Source organism: Gnatocerus cornutus, chromosome 4 (genome assembly GCF_029298725.1).
Source record: "Gnatocerus cornutus isolate USDA-ARS CGAHR chromosome 4, icGnaCorn1.1, whole genome shotgun sequence".
In the NCBI taxonomy this organism is placed as follows: domain Eukaryota; kingdom Metazoa; phylum Arthropoda; class Insecta; order Coleoptera; family Tenebrionidae; genus Gnatocerus; species Gnatocerus cornutus.
In genome coordinates this window covers 5860551-5877070 of record NC_142236.1, presented here as the reverse complement: position 1 = coordinate 5877070, position 16520 = coordinate 5860551, and the positions used below count along the sequence as shown (strand labels likewise).

At 39.7% G+C, this 16520-nt stretch overlaps 4 protein-coding genes across 7 annotated transcripts in view; 2 read left to right on the top strand and 2 right to left on the bottom strand.

The window, feature by feature from the left end:
• The window catches only part of Tsp66E (Tetraspanin 66E), a 31382-nt gene extending 30876 nt beyond the window's left edge, over nucleotides 1–506 (top strand). The window contains exon 7 of the mRNA XM_088033698.1: nucleotides 45–506. Coding sequence (XP_087889824.1) covers nucleotides 45–188 — 144 coding nt within the window. The 3' untranslated portion in view covers nucleotides 189–506. The remainder of the gene's footprint in view (nucleotides 1–44) is intronic.
• On the bottom strand, nucleotides 454–10771 carry MED14 (mediator complex subunit 14). Its single transcript, XM_088033689.1, is given in 10 exon segments — nucleotides 454–906; nucleotides 959–1390; nucleotides 1960–3320; nucleotides 3379–3522; nucleotides 3574–4192; nucleotides 8123–8758; nucleotides 8760–9152; nucleotides 9271–9570; nucleotides 10209–10341; nucleotides 10390–10771. Coding segments are annotated over 10 exon segments (4566 nt in total). The 5' UTR covers nucleotides 10560–10771; the 3' UTR covers nucleotides 454–528.
• On the top strand, nucleotides 6850–8114 carry LOC148176240 (vacuolar protein sorting-associated protein 16 homolog). The gene is made up of 3 exons (XM_088034498.1): nucleotides 6850–7332; nucleotides 7376–7800; nucleotides 7847–8114. The coding sequence occupies exons 1-3, from the start codon at nucleotides 6850–6852 to the stop codon at nucleotides 8013–8015; spliced, it is 1077 nt and encodes a 358-aa protein (XP_087890624.1). The 3' UTR covers nucleotides 8016–8114.
• Nucleotides 10772–12241: 1470 nt separating the features above from the next.
• Nucleotides 12242–16520, bottom strand: part of LOC148176237 (E3 ubiquitin-protein ligase RNF19A-like) — a 41776-nt gene continuing 37497 nt past the window's right edge. For all 4 annotated transcript variants that reach the window (XM_088033912.1, XM_088033916.1, XM_088033914.1 and 1 more), the window contains exons 10-11: nucleotides 13094–13540; nucleotides 12242–13040 (exon numbers count right to left, since the gene is read on the bottom strand). In XM_088033912.1, the coding sequence (XP_087890038.1) occupies nucleotides 12645–13040; nucleotides 13094–13540 (843 nt within the window). In that variant the 3' untranslated portion in view covers nucleotides 12242–12644. The remainder of the gene's footprint in view (nucleotides 13041–13093; nucleotides 13541–16520) is intronic.

The window sequence follows — 16520 nt, the reverse complement described above, 5'->3', positions numbered from 1 at the left end:
GGAAATTGTAAAAGAACGCCTACTGAGACTGGTTTTTGTTTCAGGGCTGTTTTAACGCACTCCTCAACTTTATAATGACGCACATCGACATCATAATAGGCGTTGGAGTAGGTCTAGGTTTGCTCGAACTAGTTGGAGTATTTTTAGCGTTTTGCTTGTCGAAAGCACTCAATAGTTATATAAAATGAGTACAAATTTGAGTGGTACTCAAAAGTGCATTTATCATTATTATTATCTAGTCGTTACGTTTTATTGTTGTTTTTTTACCATGTAAATATCATTTGAGCAACGACCTCATCTCATTCGCAAAAATTCCAGTATTATTGCAAAAGCGTGCCTTTCAGACTGACCAAATTTTTTCTACCGTTTTGTTAACGTCGCACTATTTATTTACGGTAAATGTTAGCGGCACGATAGCACGATGACGGAATCCGAGTATAATACTCCAATGACTTTGTTATAAGAGTGTAATTCTTTTATCGAACAATAAATCTTTGTACATTTAACTTATTTATTTACAAAAATACATTACTGCGGTCCCATCATGCCCATGGGCATTGAGACCGGATACCCTGGTTGTCCCCCTTGAGGCATTTGCATTGCCGGCGATTGTATCTGCTGTACCCCTCCTTGGGCCGGACTGGGCTGTTGTGGCTCCGACGGCAGGACCAGATTTAGCAGTAACTCCCTCAAAGCGGGGAAAATTGAACATTCGCTCATATTTGATTGGAACTGAGTGAAATGTTTAAGAAGTTGGCTCGCTGCTACCATTCCCGGAACGGAACCAGTTTCTCTTTTCTCCGCCAACTGAGTCAAGTTCGTGTTGATGTCGTAGATGAAGGGGAGGACCAACGACGGCGGCTCCATGTTCGGAGGGTACTGCACCCCCAAACGTGTAATCTGGAGCTGAAAAAAATCATTATGAACCCCCAAAGCAAGTGCACAAAAGAGTACTTACGAAGAAAAGGATTTTGGTTCGGTACACCAAAACTCCCGACATTCCCGTGGGAACTATAGGCATGGCCGATGGTGGAATCCTCAACATCCACTGCACGGACCACTTCATCCCCTGCTGTTGGATTATCCCCGGGATCAACTCCAGTTTCATTATTTGAATGAAGTCCTTAAGTACGTTTCCTGGGACGTTCAACATGGTACAAAACGTGAACATAGAAGTTGGTTTGTAAGGAGGAGTAGCTGTCCTCGTATCGAAGAATTTCTCCAAAATTTGGAGCTCTTCGGGGCTCCACACGTCTTTATTTTCCGCCAACGGGGTGATTTTTAAGTGGAGACTTTGCAGGTGTTGGGGGTTCAGGCCGATGCGGCATTGGAGGATTTCGCCCACTTTGAAGTGGATGACGCCAGGCTCGGTGTTCGTTATTGCCGTCAACTGTCAAAAAATGTTTAAATTCAACAAGTTCATTCTCCGAGGGACTTAAGACTTTGATTCAAAATTGTTTCAAAAAATTCTCAATAGTTTTCGCATAAACATCAAAAATTATTATTTTCCCGCCAATTTTTTTTTGGGTTGTTTGCCATGAAACTCGCAACATAAGCTCTATGTAGTCCCATAACTTCAAATTTAACTCAGTTTGTAAAAATTCTCAACAGTTTTCGTGAAACCATCAAATAACGATATTTTCCCGCCAAAATGTTTTTGAGTTGATTGGCACGAAACTAGCAACGTGAGCTCATTGTAGTTCCACAACTCCAACTTTAACTCTGTTTCTAAAAATTTTCAGTCGTTTTCGCGTAAACATCAAAAATAGATATTTTCCCGCCAAAATTTTTTTGGTCTGATAACCGCGAAACTCACAACGTAAGCGCATTGAAGGCTCACGAGTCCAACTTTGGTTCGGTTTCTAAAAATTTTCAATAGTTTGAGCGAAACCACCAAAAATAGAAATTTTGCCGCCATTTTTTTTTTAGATTATAAATCATTAAATCACTCCTACTTACATAGCTTTCATTGTGAATGAACCTCTGCAACTGCCGCCGCATGTAGACACAGCCCAAAAACCGTTCCAACGGCGCCAAGTCCGGCCCTGGTAATCCCTGAGGATGCATCGTCGGACAACACAACGTTTCCAACGCTTCATGTGTCAACAATGTAGGTACTGCCCCCGCCCAGGACCTCTGCGGCAACACCCTCGACAAGTGACTCCCCGTCTTCAGATCTGACTGTGGACTATGCATAATCGGATGACCACCTGGTGATTGTCCCGGTCTCGCTGGAGACGGTCGTGGCATACTCGGGGAACCCGGCCAGTTGGAGGCGGCTGGTGACGCCATTCCTTGCGACGATGGAAAAGGACTACCGTCGGTATGACCTGTCGCCATGAAACTGCTCACGGGGGAGTGTCCAGGGAGACTTGTCGAAACGGGTCCTGGGGATGAATTCGAGAGTAATCCCCCAGGACTGGGAAGTTGGGGGTTTAGAGGGGAATTAGCGACGAGCCCTCCGGGACTTGGATGCGGCATCGGGCTCGGGTTGATGTTCGCGGGGAGAGACGTGGGGGAGGATAAACTGAAAGATGTGGCGGGGCTTGAGCCGTAGTTGTGGGAGGGTTGATTCATACTGGAAGTGTGAGGACTTGCAGGAGTATGGGGGTTGGAACCCGACGGTGGGGTAAGCGGCGGGTGGAACCGAAGACCTGGTTCGCGGGGACCTGCAGGAGACTGCGGACCGCGATGGTGTCCCAAAAATCCCGTTCCTTCCACCTCCACGGAGACCGGAGACGGCGGATTATCATCTTCACTCTGCGATCGCCTCCTGAACACCGCCGTCTCATCTACGTACTTTGACAAAAACGCCTTCAGCCCTTGCGTCGGGGTGAAAACATCCACAACGTTACTCCTATCGAATCTACTGTACGCTCCATCCCTTAAAGACACCAACCCCGCGCCTCTGATCCTCAACTCCAAACAATACATCCCTTGGTATGCTAATCTGATGAGGGTGCACGACTGCGCCATTATTGTGAAAGTTTGAACGGGGACCTGGGGGCGGGTATTCTGGATACCTAATTGTGGTAAAGTTGGTAGCTTGCTTATCGAAATTAAGGGCTCGTAGGTTTCGTACAACAATTGAATGATCTGCGCGAGGTTGCGATGTTCGTTGAGGTGACTCTCCAGTTGTTCTTTAATGAGAGAGTGGGCGTTGAGTGTGTTGTTGGCAGCACCAAAGGCTAATTTGAAGGCTTTTTCCGAGCTGTTCCAATTGATGGAGACCATGGCGCCCTTATCAGGGCCGTAACACAGAACCAGTTTACTGTAGCTGAAGGATTTAATACTGAACATGTTTGATAGATTGTGCTTATCTAAAAGAAGTACCAAAATTAAAACAATATATATATATACACTGACTTAAGTACATACCGATCTTTAAGTATTCACTTAAGTCATGTACGAGAGTGTACAGATGCACCATTTGACCCCAATCGCTAAGAAGAGAGTCTACTGTTCTTGAGGTGGCATCCACTGTTGCCATATCGTACTGGAAGTACACAGGACGCCGTGAACCTACGTGAATTAAATTAGATCCTTAACCCCGCCCATGGCCACACCTCTTACCTTGTTCCTTAGGATGCGTGCTGGCCAATGGCGTCGAATAAAACACAAACTCCGTCATCCAACTCTTCATCACGCCCTTAATCAGCACACGTATCGACACCGACAACAACCTCTTCAACAGTGCATGCCACGCCCCGCTCACTCCAATCTCCACCGTTGGGGGCGGCAACTGCACCAACTTCAACACCAATCCCGTCGCGTTCGCCTCCACTTGCAGTCCTTGGTGGAAAATACTCCTCTTCGTCAATTCGTTCGCTAAACTCACATAGGGCAATCGTTCGTCACACATTGCCACCACATGGGCCAACTCCGCGATGAAGTACGCCGGTTGTTTGGTTCTTCGGGTGGGTTGCTCGAGTTTGAGACCACCTTTACGTTTCAAAGAGTTGGCTTCGGTGTGGTCCTCCACAGAGTTGTCGATGGGGGTGAAAGGACCATGCGTGGCCACGAAAGTGTCGAATTCGATGAGAGTTTGGACTTTGAGGTAGACTTTGGGGATTTCCGTCTCGATGGTGTCGTCGTCGGGGTTGTCTTCGATGCTTGATTGCTTCACGACGGCCATGTAGAAGGCACAGTCGACTTCACAAGGGCAGTTCTCTTTTTCTTTGAGCTCCACGATCTGAAATGGGTAGAATTTCCGAGGTTGGTTATAAAAGCGCTTGAGGGTCAAGCCCTACAAGGTGTTTAAAAATGTTTCTAGCATCAAGGGTGGCTATGAAATGTGAAATAAATTTGCCGCTCGTTACTAATGTGGGTTTAGATTTTTCAACTGACATTTGTAATTAACCTCAATCATTGAACAAAGTTAGTTTTGAAAACAAACTGTTCAAGTTGTGGTTTGAAACCTGAAAATCTAAAATTTTGACACAAAACCGTAACTGAAAAGTTGTAGACGAAAGTGACATTTGAAATAATTGTGAACATAGTTATATTCATTATGAAAACAAAGCGGCAAAATAGCGCATGACAGGAATTCCAAAACCTCCTTTGATGCTAGAAACATTTATAAACACCTTGTATTTATTTTTAAACAAATATTCTCGTGACAAACAGCGAAATTGGAAAAAAACAATTTTTGCAAAAATATTTGCGAAAAAGTTTGAAAACATTTTCTAAAAATTCACAATTCTGCGCAGTAACAATGCGCCAAGTGAAGAGAATAAACCCCCAAACTGATTTTGGAGGTTTTAGCAAACAGGAAACATTTTTCTGCATTAATTTTGTGGGAAATCTTGCACGTCAATTTGACAGAAAAATTGTCAAATTTTTGTTCGTAAAAAATTGAGAAAAAATGTGATCGTGTCAAACCGCCTTAAGATAGGTTTAATATGTCATTAGAATGCTAAACATAGAATTAAAAAATGTTCAATCTACAAAAATAAGTAAAAAGTAGAAAATGACAGGAAAATAATTCTCCCTGTCTAAGTAGCAGACTTAACTAGATACTCAATTTCTCAAATAATGGCATCGAAGTGTCACTAGAATGCTATTAAATAAAAAATTGCTCAATCAACAAAACTAGTCCTAGAAACTGACAGGATAATTCTCACAGTCTAAGTTACAGACCAGACTCAATTTAGCATTGATTAAAGTGTCACTTAAAGGTTAAAGATCAAATTAGAAAATAGTTAATTAACAAAGGTCGTTAAAGAAAATTACAGGATAATGAATCTTACAGTCTAAGTTATAGATTTAGCTACTCAATTTTTCAATAATAGCGTCAACGATTTACTTGAATGCCAAAGATTGAATTCAAAAATGTCCAATTAACAAAAATAGTCCTAGAAAATGATAGGACATTTTCACAGTCAAGTTACACATTTAACTAATTAATTTTCTAACAATAGCGTCAATGTGTTTCTAGAATGCGAAAGATCGCTTTAAAAAATCCCCCATCAACAAAAGTAGTCGTAGAAAATGACAGGATAATAATTCTCACAGTCTAAGTTACATGTTTAACTATGTGTGTACTTAAATTTTTAAATAATTGCGTCAGAGTTTTACTAGAACGTTCAAGATCAGTTTAAAAAATGCTGAATCAATAAAAGTACTCATAGAAAATGACAGAAAGTAATCTCACAGTCTAAGTAACAGATTTAACTACTAAATTTTTTAAATAATGGCCCTTGTGTTACTAGAACGCCATCAAATTGATAGACTTAACTACTCAATTTTCTAATATGCAATAGCGCGACAAAGTGTCTGTTGAATGCCAAAAATTATTTTAAAAAATACTCAGTCAAAAAAAGTTGTTCTGGAAAATGACAGGATAACAAATTCTCAGTCTAAATAAGAGGTTTAACTGCTCAATTTTATAATAATGACGTCAACATGACACTGGAGTACCAAAGATCACTTTAAAAAATGCCCCATTAACAAAAGTAGTCGTGAGAATGACAGAATGAACATTCTCACAGTCTAAATTACAGATTTAATTTGTCAATTTTTTATAATGGCGGTTCAAAAATACTCAATCAACAAGAGTAGTCGTAGAAAATGACAGGATAACATACTCACAGTCTAAAGTTACTGATTTATCTACTCCATTTTCCAATCATTACGTTAAATTTTCATTTGAACGAAGATCAGATTTGGAATTAATGAAAGTAGTCGTAGAAAATACGACAATTATAATCTCACAGTCTAAGTTACAAATTTTAAGGACACAGTTTTTAACGGTTTTTATTAATAGCTTTAAAATGTCGTGAAAACGACAAAACCAAAATTAAAATTCACAAAACTAGTCTTTATAAAAATTACAGGTTGATAAATGATAAGTCGTCGCACATTTTAATATACCTACGGTGGTGCCCTAAAATTTCAAGAAATAGCCTCAAGATTGGACGAAAATTGCAAATATTGAAAAATTAGTAAAAACGACGAGATTCGTTGACAATTTGATTGAAATGCATAATTTTTCCGGTTGATGGTGTACGAACTCGTCGCCACGAGCGAGTAAATAATTGTGAACATAGTTATATTCACTATGAAAACAAAGCGGCAAAATAGCACATGACAGGAATTCCAAAACCTCCTTTGATGCTAGAAACATTTATAAACACCTTGTATATGGATGGCTTAGTCAAAGTAAACATATCGCAAATCTCTAATCCCTTTAGCTCGAATCGCTTCGAGTCCTTAATTCATGGATACCCTTATCTCAATCACGTTCTTAAAGATTTGGGATTAACTGAAAAAAATAAATAAAGATAATAAAGATAACGACCTTCCCGTGTATATCCCGGTCAATTGAAGTCAAAACCGATCAAGATCGAGATGCGCCGCCAACCCAGCCACCACAACTTCCTGGAATGGCTCCTCCACAACGTGACCGACTCCACAACTTCCGAAGAAGTCCTAACCCACCTGGGCCACACCCTCGGGAACTCCTTTCCAGAAATCGCCACCGTGGTCTACCAAACGGGCCACAAGAAACTAGCCCTCGCGGTGTTGGACCACGAGCTTGAAGAGAACAAACAGGTCGAAACGTTGCTCCAATGGTCGGAAAACACCGTCGCGTTCATGAAAGCCGTGGAAAGTGGCAACCCTGATTTGATTTACATGGTGATGCTGAAACTTCAAGACGGAATGGCATTCGATAAGTTCATTTCTATGGTTAGGAACTTTCCGATCGCGACGACTTTGTATAAAAAGTATTGTATGGAATTCGACAAACGGCATTTGTTCGAAGTGCATGTTCAGGAGAATAATTTTGTGGCCCAGGCACAAGACTTCCTAATTGAAGCACTGGAGGATGAGGTGAGTTACATTAGCGACGATTGGTCCTAAAACGAACTTCCAGAACAGGAAAGACTCGCTGCTAACTTCAGCCACCAAAGCGTACAGAAGTTCGGGTGACAACTTCACTGCCGCGTTGTGCGAAGAACAACTCAAACTCACAGTGATACAACAGAAACTGAAAATCACTGGGAAATCTGTCCACGAGACTTGCGCTCTACTACTCAAATCCCACGACCTGGAGATTGCCGAAGACTTCCGAAACGAGTACAAAATCCCAGAGCGTCGCTTCTGGTGGCTGCGGATCCGAAGCCTCGCCGAGTTAGATCATTGGGCTTGTTTGGAAAAACTCTCAAAAGATAAGAAGTGTCCGTTGGGCTACGAGGCCTTCGTTGAGGTTTGTCTCGAAAACAACAACAAAGAGGAGGCGTTGAGGTACTTGGCCAAAGTGGGAAAGAAGCTCAAAATGAAGTACTACATCAAGGCGGGGTGAGTTTTTGAGATTTAAGATAAATTTTGTTGATTGTGGGTGTAGGTGTCTGGAGGAGGCGGCGAAGATGGCGGTTACGAAAAAGGATATTTCCACCCTCATGCGAGTAAGAAGAATGTGCAAGCCGGGGACGGCGTCGGCGGAAACCATAGATTCGTTGCTTGCAAAGTTAGATCATGCGAATCGCCAGATTTGGCACAGTTTTAGTTTATAACACACTCAAATTACATATTTTTTTTATTATAATTATAACGCCACCAAATTCGCGTTTTGACTTATCTGAAGTCGACTTTTTTCTTCCCCCACCCCCAATCAACTCACCAAGACCACGTTCGGGTGGCGATGCAGCTGCACGTACATTCTGTGCCTCCCAATCTTCGTCAGCGGATGATCAGAGTGGTGAAGCAGCGGCAACCTCTCGTGCGCCGTCGCCGGTAAATGCTGCAACGTCTTCTCACACCGCCTCTGAGTGATCCAAAACCTCAACTCTCCAATCAAAACCGTCAGTTTAGTCCGATCTCCATTCAGCGCGTTGTTCAATTCCGGGATCAAAGGAGGATCGTATTGGGGGACGTGGCACTGTAACATCCCCGTGTGGGTGTCCACAGTAATCAACAGTTGTTCCGCACGAAGACACGGTTGTAAGATGGCGACGGCCAAGATGGCGGGTGATCCTTGAAGGTTGCACTCTACTTCTTTGAGCATTGCTTGGATTTCTAGTTTTATGTCGGTGAGGCGACTGCGGGTACGGACGTAGATCGTGTGGACGAGGAGGCGCTCCATGGAGAGGATCTCGCAGCGAATCGCGCGATCGGCGACTTCGCTCTCTTTGTTGCCGAGAGACGGGACGTGGAGGACTGCTAGAGGACGCGCTGGGTCGTGGTTGTCGACTTGGATGGTTAAACGGTACCCCAACTCGGATCGAAGATCTCTAAAAGAGGAGTTAGCACGGCGCATCTCCGAGAGTAACGACAAACCTCCAGTAGGACACCGTGAGACACTTTCCGGGGATGTACTCATCGACGTGGATGTGGTCGTCGAGGCGATCCCGCATTAGGCGCAAAGTCTGGGAGTAGAGCACCTCCAGCTGCAGAGATTGGCAGAAGAAGTGTAGACAATTGTATACTTCTGTCAGTGGTTGGGGGTTATCAACCAGACGACTCTGGATAAGTTGGTGGATGTACTGGACTTGAAGGGAGTGAACCAACGCTTTTCCGTCTCCGGTTTCTTTGTCTTCGACCAAGACGTCGATTTCGAGGAGGCGCCAGGGGATGTTGGGGCCGTCGCCCATCACGGTGAGGGACACCTCGAACTCGTGCTGGACGTGGAAGGTCACGCGACCATTTTCAATCTGCCAACAAAACAAAGCTTGTGATGAATAAATTGTATTTTCGCATTTTTTTCATTAATTCAAATCAAAAAAACAATTTAGCGGTCTAGGCGCATAGTGGCAACCAAAATAAAAATACCTTGAGATTCTTCATCTGCGGCAGCAAATTCCCGGTGACAAGCCGGTGCTGTATAACCTGATTGAGCCTCAAAAGCGTCGTCCTCTTCTCCGAATTCGTGATAGGATCAGGGGGTACAATCTTCTCCCGAATGCACGCCGGCAGCCTCGCATAAGTCCCAGTGGTCAACACTTCCACAGCTGCGGGAATATGAAAATTCGGGAGCCTCGCTTGCACCAAAGTCTCTCTCGCCATTCGAGACAACATATCGGCGGTCTCCACAAAAAGGAGGGACTGTTTGTCTAAAAATCCCATAATGCGCTGAAACCACATTTTAATAGTTATTTGCATTACAAGTAGACTTATTGTAACGAGTATTGTGATGTACTGTAACGCATGTGTGACGTACAGTGTTTTAGCTACGATCGTGCAAACAAATTTCGGTTCAAAAAGTAGCCGTTTAGTGAACTTTACACTTTTTGCTTCGGTAGAAACTGTCAAACGACATAATTTTTGATTATTTTTTTTAATTCAAAATGGACAATTGAAGAAAATAAAACGTTATAAGATGCACATTTCAAAATTCTTTTTATGGCATACGTGGCCGAAACGAGTTGTGTAAAGAAAAACAAGTTATGTAATGTGGCTACATTATATCACTTGTTGTATAATGCGCATATTATACAACGCTGCTTTTCATTACATAGTAGATAACATAGCTCATTAGACAACTAAAATGAGTGATAAAAATCTTCCTTTATAATATGGCCGTGTTGAAAATGAAATTACATCACTCGTTGAGCGTATAAAAGAAGCTTAAAACACTCATTACTAAAATAGTGTTTTAATGGAGCTACATTATTGTTGCACAACAAGTGATGTAATAGAGCTCATTACACAACTAAAACGAGTGATATAATCGCTCATTGTCCACCCGATCGTAAATAAAGACCACTTACTGCAGACTTCTCCACTTTGGACGCGCTGTTGGCCCACTTCACCAGCGCCAACAACCTCACAAAGAGCTGTCTTGTCCTGGTGGCGAAGTTGTAAATTTCGATTTTGCGCTCCATGTCAGTCTTTCTTGGTAACCTACAAACAACAAAATTAGTTTCTTAAGTACAATTTTCAGAGACTTACAGCTCAGCCAGTACTGTGAGCTCATGGTACGTCCTTTGGATGATATGATCGATGAGTTTGGCCAAGGAGATCATACCACCACGATTGCCTTCCTGGGGGCCACCCATACCCCCTTGCGCCGCGGCATTCGCCACGAGCGACTGTAAACCTTCTAACGGGACTGGGGCCATTTTGAGGTTATGTTGACGAAAACTTCAATAGATTACAAGATTTGTACACTTAGCACGCACATTTTAGGGTTCAAAGTAATGAGTTTTCACGAGTTTTGTACTTTTGTGAAGAAAATTAAATTACTGTGTCCGGTTTTAGGTGTTTTCGAGAGAAAATGGGCAAAATCAAAGCAACTTTGATGTGGCGGCCATGTTAACTAGTTGGGGTTTTTCGCGCTACCAATCGTCATATGAAGATGAGAATGAGTAGAATATGAACTTAATAAGAATTTTGAGACTGTAATCATACCATTTGATTTTCTACTTTGGAATCGAATTTTTATTAATATTTACCAAAAACAGCGCCAGTTTTCAATTTTTGTAAGCAATAGACAGGCAACCAACATTACAAGCATGTAACAGGGCGTTGGTAACACTGCCATCTCAACAAATGGTTTAAATGTGATCATTATTTGGCTTTAGACCATCAACAAAGTTGTAGTTGCAGGAATAAAAAATAAGTAAAAGAAATTGAATAAATTGTAAGAATCCAAAGAATAAAAAAAATTCAAAGAATCTTCAAATATTAAGTATGGAAGTATCTAATACATAGAATGGAAACAAACCAGATATTCACAATATTGTAGGAATCAAAAATTGTACACACTTACAGGTATCCAAACAATCTAAAAATTAAAAGAATTCCAAAAATGGAAAAAATTAAAACTAGAGAAATCTGCACAAAAAAGAGAACTTGAAAAAATTGAGTAAAATTTAAGAAATCTTAAAAAAATTATAAGTAATACTGAAATGTATTGGAGAATGCAAGAACCCAAAGAAAATCGGGAGAACATAAGGAGAATCCAGTTGTAGAAAATCTAAGAAAAAACTAAAATAAAATCAACAAAATTTTATAAAGAATTTAGATAAACTAAAATCTAAAAAGAATGAAAAGAATCTTAAAATAATAAAAAAAATAATCAAAAAAACAATAAAAAAAATCGGAAGAAAATCTAAGAAAATTCCGACCGAATGTAGAAAATTTAGGATCTACAGAAATTAGAAAAAATCTAAAGGTAATCTAATAAAACTAAAACACCAAAAAAATCTAAAATAAATTGAAGAACTAAAGGCCTAATTCTAATTCGATTTTGCGTTAACGCAAACCGTGGTTACCATCTGTCATTCGGCGTCATTTTACCTAAATTTTGGAGTTAAATCTTGCTAAATTGGTTAGCACTACAAGAATGAGATTATGCAAGTCGTTTTGTCAAGTACTTGTCTACCCTATGTTTAAAAAAATAACGGCGCTCGACAACGTTTTAGCGCGTTTTGCATCATTTTATTTTGACAGTGGGGCAACTTTGACGCTGCGTAACCGATTTGCGGCACTGAATTAGAATTGACCCCTTAGAACTTAACGAAAATCTAAAAATAAAATTAAAATGTAAAAAAAATAATCAAGGTAAAACTAGAAACTAAAAAGAATCTCAAAAAAATTATAGGCAGATCAGGAACAGGGAAAATCGAAAGAGAATCTGAAGATAAATGTAGAAAACCCAGAATACTCCAAAGATTTACAATTTAGAGAAATTTCAAACTTTCAAGACGATCTATGAAGAAGGTGAAAATATTAGTAGTATTTATTCATTTTTTTAAGGGCCCTAACTGGCCTGAATCCGCCTCTGCTCATGAAACTACAATTCTCACTTTAAATGCTTTATTTGATTTTTTACATAAAAACGTAATCACACCATGAACTCGAACGGTACAAAAAATAGCCAAATGTAAAAAAGGCTTATTACAAAAAACGAAGTAAATTTACCTCCTAAAAACTTCTACTCTTAAATGATCCTGATGGTGTTGCTACGTTTTAACATGTTTAAAGACAAGGCAATAATATCTGTGAACACAAAGTTGAACTGAAGTATTTACATTCATCCTTATGTACATCCATTAAAATAATCCTTTAAATCCCTCGTTCACCATATTAGAAGGAAGATATAAAAACCGATAATACAATAGTTGCAACATACAATTCTTAAGCCAATAGAACGATAAAATAAATTAATCATATCATCAGTCTTCCAAAAATTCTAAACTCGACTATAACTTGGAACTTTCGGTCTTTATCTGCTTCCCATCGGGTCCCGTTTGCTTGTCCAACGTTTCATTCGAGACTTCAATGATGGTCTTCTCATCAGAACTCTTGTTATCTTGGAAAAACTGACTCCTTAAAATGGCAGCTTGGCTCTTCCGAGGCTTCTCATCAGCCGCTGCCATGTCAATGTAGATACTGTCGTTGCTCAACGTATCGGAAACGCGGTCCGATCTCGACAAAGTCGGCTTCGTTGTCGCACATCGCGCTCTAAAGCTACAGCTGCTGCCAATACTCGTCTTCTCCGCCTGAGAAGCCATGAAGCTGACGTTGTCGTCGAAACGAACACGCTCAGAAGCGCAGTCTTCGGTCGTGACGCAGCTGCACGAGTCGCTGCCATTACTCTGCAAAAAAAACCGTAAATTCACGTTCGTGCGAACCTCCAGAGACCACGTACTTTATAATTCAACATCGACCCTGCGAGCGCCCTCGTGGATGCCGCCCCGTCATCAGCCGTCGACTCCGATAAACTGCTGATGCTGAAGCGCTGAGCTGAGGCCAAGTCGGCTTGGACTTCCAATCTGTGGCTGGTGGCGCCGCCGACGCTTCCTGCTAAAGCTACGGTACTGGAAGACTCCCGGTCCATGTCACGGAGGACTTGGCTGCCGCTTGCTAGAGACAAAGAGGCGTCGTCTATGGAAGGGTTCGCCATTTTTGCGCTGACGGCGTCCATGGAAGAGGTGTCGCCGCGGGTGGTCACGATGGCGGAGTCGTCGGAAGACGAGGCGCCCCCACAACCGCCTGAACGACACAAGGAGACGGGGACGACGCCGTAGACGTAGAAGAGGAGGATGGGGACGCCGATGCCGACGGCCAGACCCGCCAGGATTGGCGAGATCATCACCTGCAAAAAAAACGAAATTAAACAGTTGCTCTGTCGGTTAGTTACAGTGGCGGAGGAAAAAAAAAGTAACAATCGTGGATGAAGTGTTTGTTGTGTAACGCAGGATTACAATGGAAAAAACATATTGATATTCAAAAACACGGAAAAGTTTAAATGCCATTTAAGTAATACGTAAGTCATCTATATTAAAATCGTTGATTAATAACCTCCACGACTTCACAACTAAATTGTGCATTAATAACTCGATTAATGAATAATTAATTGATGAAACTTTTGTTCGTAATGCAAGAAATAAGTATGTTGATGAAAGCAATTAATGAGATACAAAATTTAAAATCGATCAAAAGCTGATACCATTAAATCGTTTATTGATAAGATTTATAAATGTAAGATTTGACTGTAATAAAAGCTAATTATTTTTGAGATTGCTAATAAAAACTAAGTTAGTTACAGTTACGGGCCGGAAAAAAAGGATCATTTTTCAAATTTTTAGTTGTGTAAAACGGGTCTTAAAAAAACAAACAAACTTTCTTTAACGAAACTACAAATTGGTTGTACGACTGAATTACCCGTTGTAATTAGGATTAGTTTCGACTAGTACTGTCGCGAATAAAAAATTTTGATCGCCAATGTCATTCTTTAGACACTTAACCATAAAGTTTGTATACAAGATAACTTAGAAAAATCAATTGCACGACGAAAATTGCAGTCAATTGTATTAATTTTTGACCTGTATCACAACGCTAAAAAATTTTCGAACACACGTCTAACTTTTTTGTCCGTCACTGTACATATACACTACCGCTCAAAAATATTTGCCCACTTAAAAATTTTATTAATTCTATTGCGATTTCGCGGTAATTTCTGCTGATTCTGTCGTAAGCCATAATCATTGCACGCGTTTCCACACCTAATTTAACTTTCACCATTTTTGTACAAAACTGTCACTAATTTTTAGAAAAAAACCTGAAGAGCAATAATAAACTTCCGCAACCACAAATTAAAGAAGTTTTGTTGTCAAACACCTTCACGATATTAAAAAAACGGTGGACGTCAATTAACACTTTGGTTTTTGCATTTATAGGCTGATGGATTATGAAAATATGTGAAACGATAATTTTATCAAAATTTCTAAAAGAATATTAAAAAAATAAAAAAATTGATATTTTCAAAAACATCAAGAAAAGAAAAAAATTGCTGTTAGCAACAATGAAGTACATAAACATGAAAACAAAAATCGCCAAACAAAGCGGAAGAAAGAAATTAGTTACTAAAAAAATGTTGGTGGGCAAATCCTTTTGAGCCGAAGTGTAGCTATAGAAATTGATTAAAAGTGATAATCAAATTTAATACTTTTAGAGATCAGAATGAAAGTATATGCAAAATCGATCACAAATGTTAAAAAAAAGTTTTGTCTGTTTAGTTTTACTAACGTCGTTGATTAATAGGCTCAATTTATTATTTCTCAAAACGATGAACTATAATGAGACTTTACTACATATTTTATATTACTAAATGATTTTTTACCCGTATCACAATGGCAAAAATAAAACCGATCGAAATCACCGACAAAATAAAATTTGACACTTGAGCTAGATGAGTATACATATTAAAATCGTTGATTAATGGCGCCCAGGACTTCTCAAACAAAATCGTGCATTAATGATTCGATAATTTATTAATGAAATTAATTGAAGAATGTTAATAATCACAGAAATAAGTAGAAGTTTAAGAAACAAGCAAGGAAATAATCTATTATGTCTGTTTATTTGATTCTATAAAAATCGTTGAATAATACGGTCCGTTAATGCATAAATTCTCAATCAAAATTAGCAGTGATAAACGATTAATAAAAGCTAGGTAGATATTTCTAATTAGTAATTGTCCAAAAGTAGGTTACAGTGACGGGCAAGAAAACTGGGCAAATCGTGGAATATACATATTTTTCAAAAATTCAGTTGTGTAAAGCGGAACTTAATGCTCGTAGTTATGTTGATACTGTCGCGAGTAAAAATGTTTGGTTGTCAATATCATTCTTTTATACTTTACCCACCGGCTTTGTACACACTTATAACTTATAACCAATAAATGTCCATTTGAGCCAAAAAATTTTGCCCTCGACTGCACTTAAATAAATCGCCACGTTTTTTTGTCCGTCAGCATGTTGAAATCGATCAATAGTAATTTGGATCACAAGGCCGAAAAATGCTCTGTTGGAAGACTGAGTGAAATTGGGAAGACGAGACAAAGCCGAGTCGTAGTAACACGATGACTTCCAAAAGCATTTTCGGACGTGTGGTCCACACTATTTTTTAGGTGAACAAAATTTCAAAAATAAAAAAAAATCTGCTCTAGTGACTTTTACTCTTTAAGGTTGCTCTCCTAGTAACTATTTTGGAAATAAAACATTCTAACCTCTTAAATTCTAAACTGTCCTTTGTCTTTATACCCTAAAATTTATAAACGGCACAGCAAGTGTCAGAAATTTACTTTGTATGTCAGTCACAATGACAATAAAGGTTGACAAAAACGTCAAAAAAGGACGGCGGTCTAAAATAGTTATTTGTGTACCAAGGCCAAAAAGTGTCTCATTTTTGACCGAGCCTTTTATTAATGGCCGAGGCGATAGTCGAGGGCAAAATGGCACTTTTTGGCTGTGATACACACACGATTTTTTAGGCGACATCATTTAATTTACAAGTTAATTAATTTTTATTCATGATTTATTGATTTAATCAATTATAACAACTGAATAATTGTAAATATTTATGAATCCTTCAGAAAAGTTCATATTTTCTTTATTTACATTTGCAGTTTCAGCACGTGTAGCTTCACAATTTGTATGAATTAGGTTTAATGTGTTTTTTAATGTTGTTGCAGAAGCACTGCTAGACAAGTTCATTTGCAATAATTCCGCACGTCTTTGTTGCACTTTGCAGAAGTTTGTCGATTAGATTTTTCCCAAATAATTATAAAATTG

Excerpts from the sequence above, each read along its gene's own strand:
- LOC148176240 (XM_088034498.1), top strand. The coding sequence starts at position 6,850 with ATGCGCCGCCAACCCAGCCACCACAACTTCCTGGAATGGCTCCTCCAC. Across the intron at positions 7,333-7,375 it reads TTGAAGCACTGGAGGATGAG|AACAGGAAAGACTCGCTGCT; the intron begins GTGAGTTACATT and ends ACGAACTTCCAG. Across the intron at positions 7,801-7,846 it reads AAGTACTACATCAAGGCGGG|GTGTCTGGAGGAGGCGGCGA; the intron begins GTGAGTTTTTGA and ends TTGTGGGTGTAG.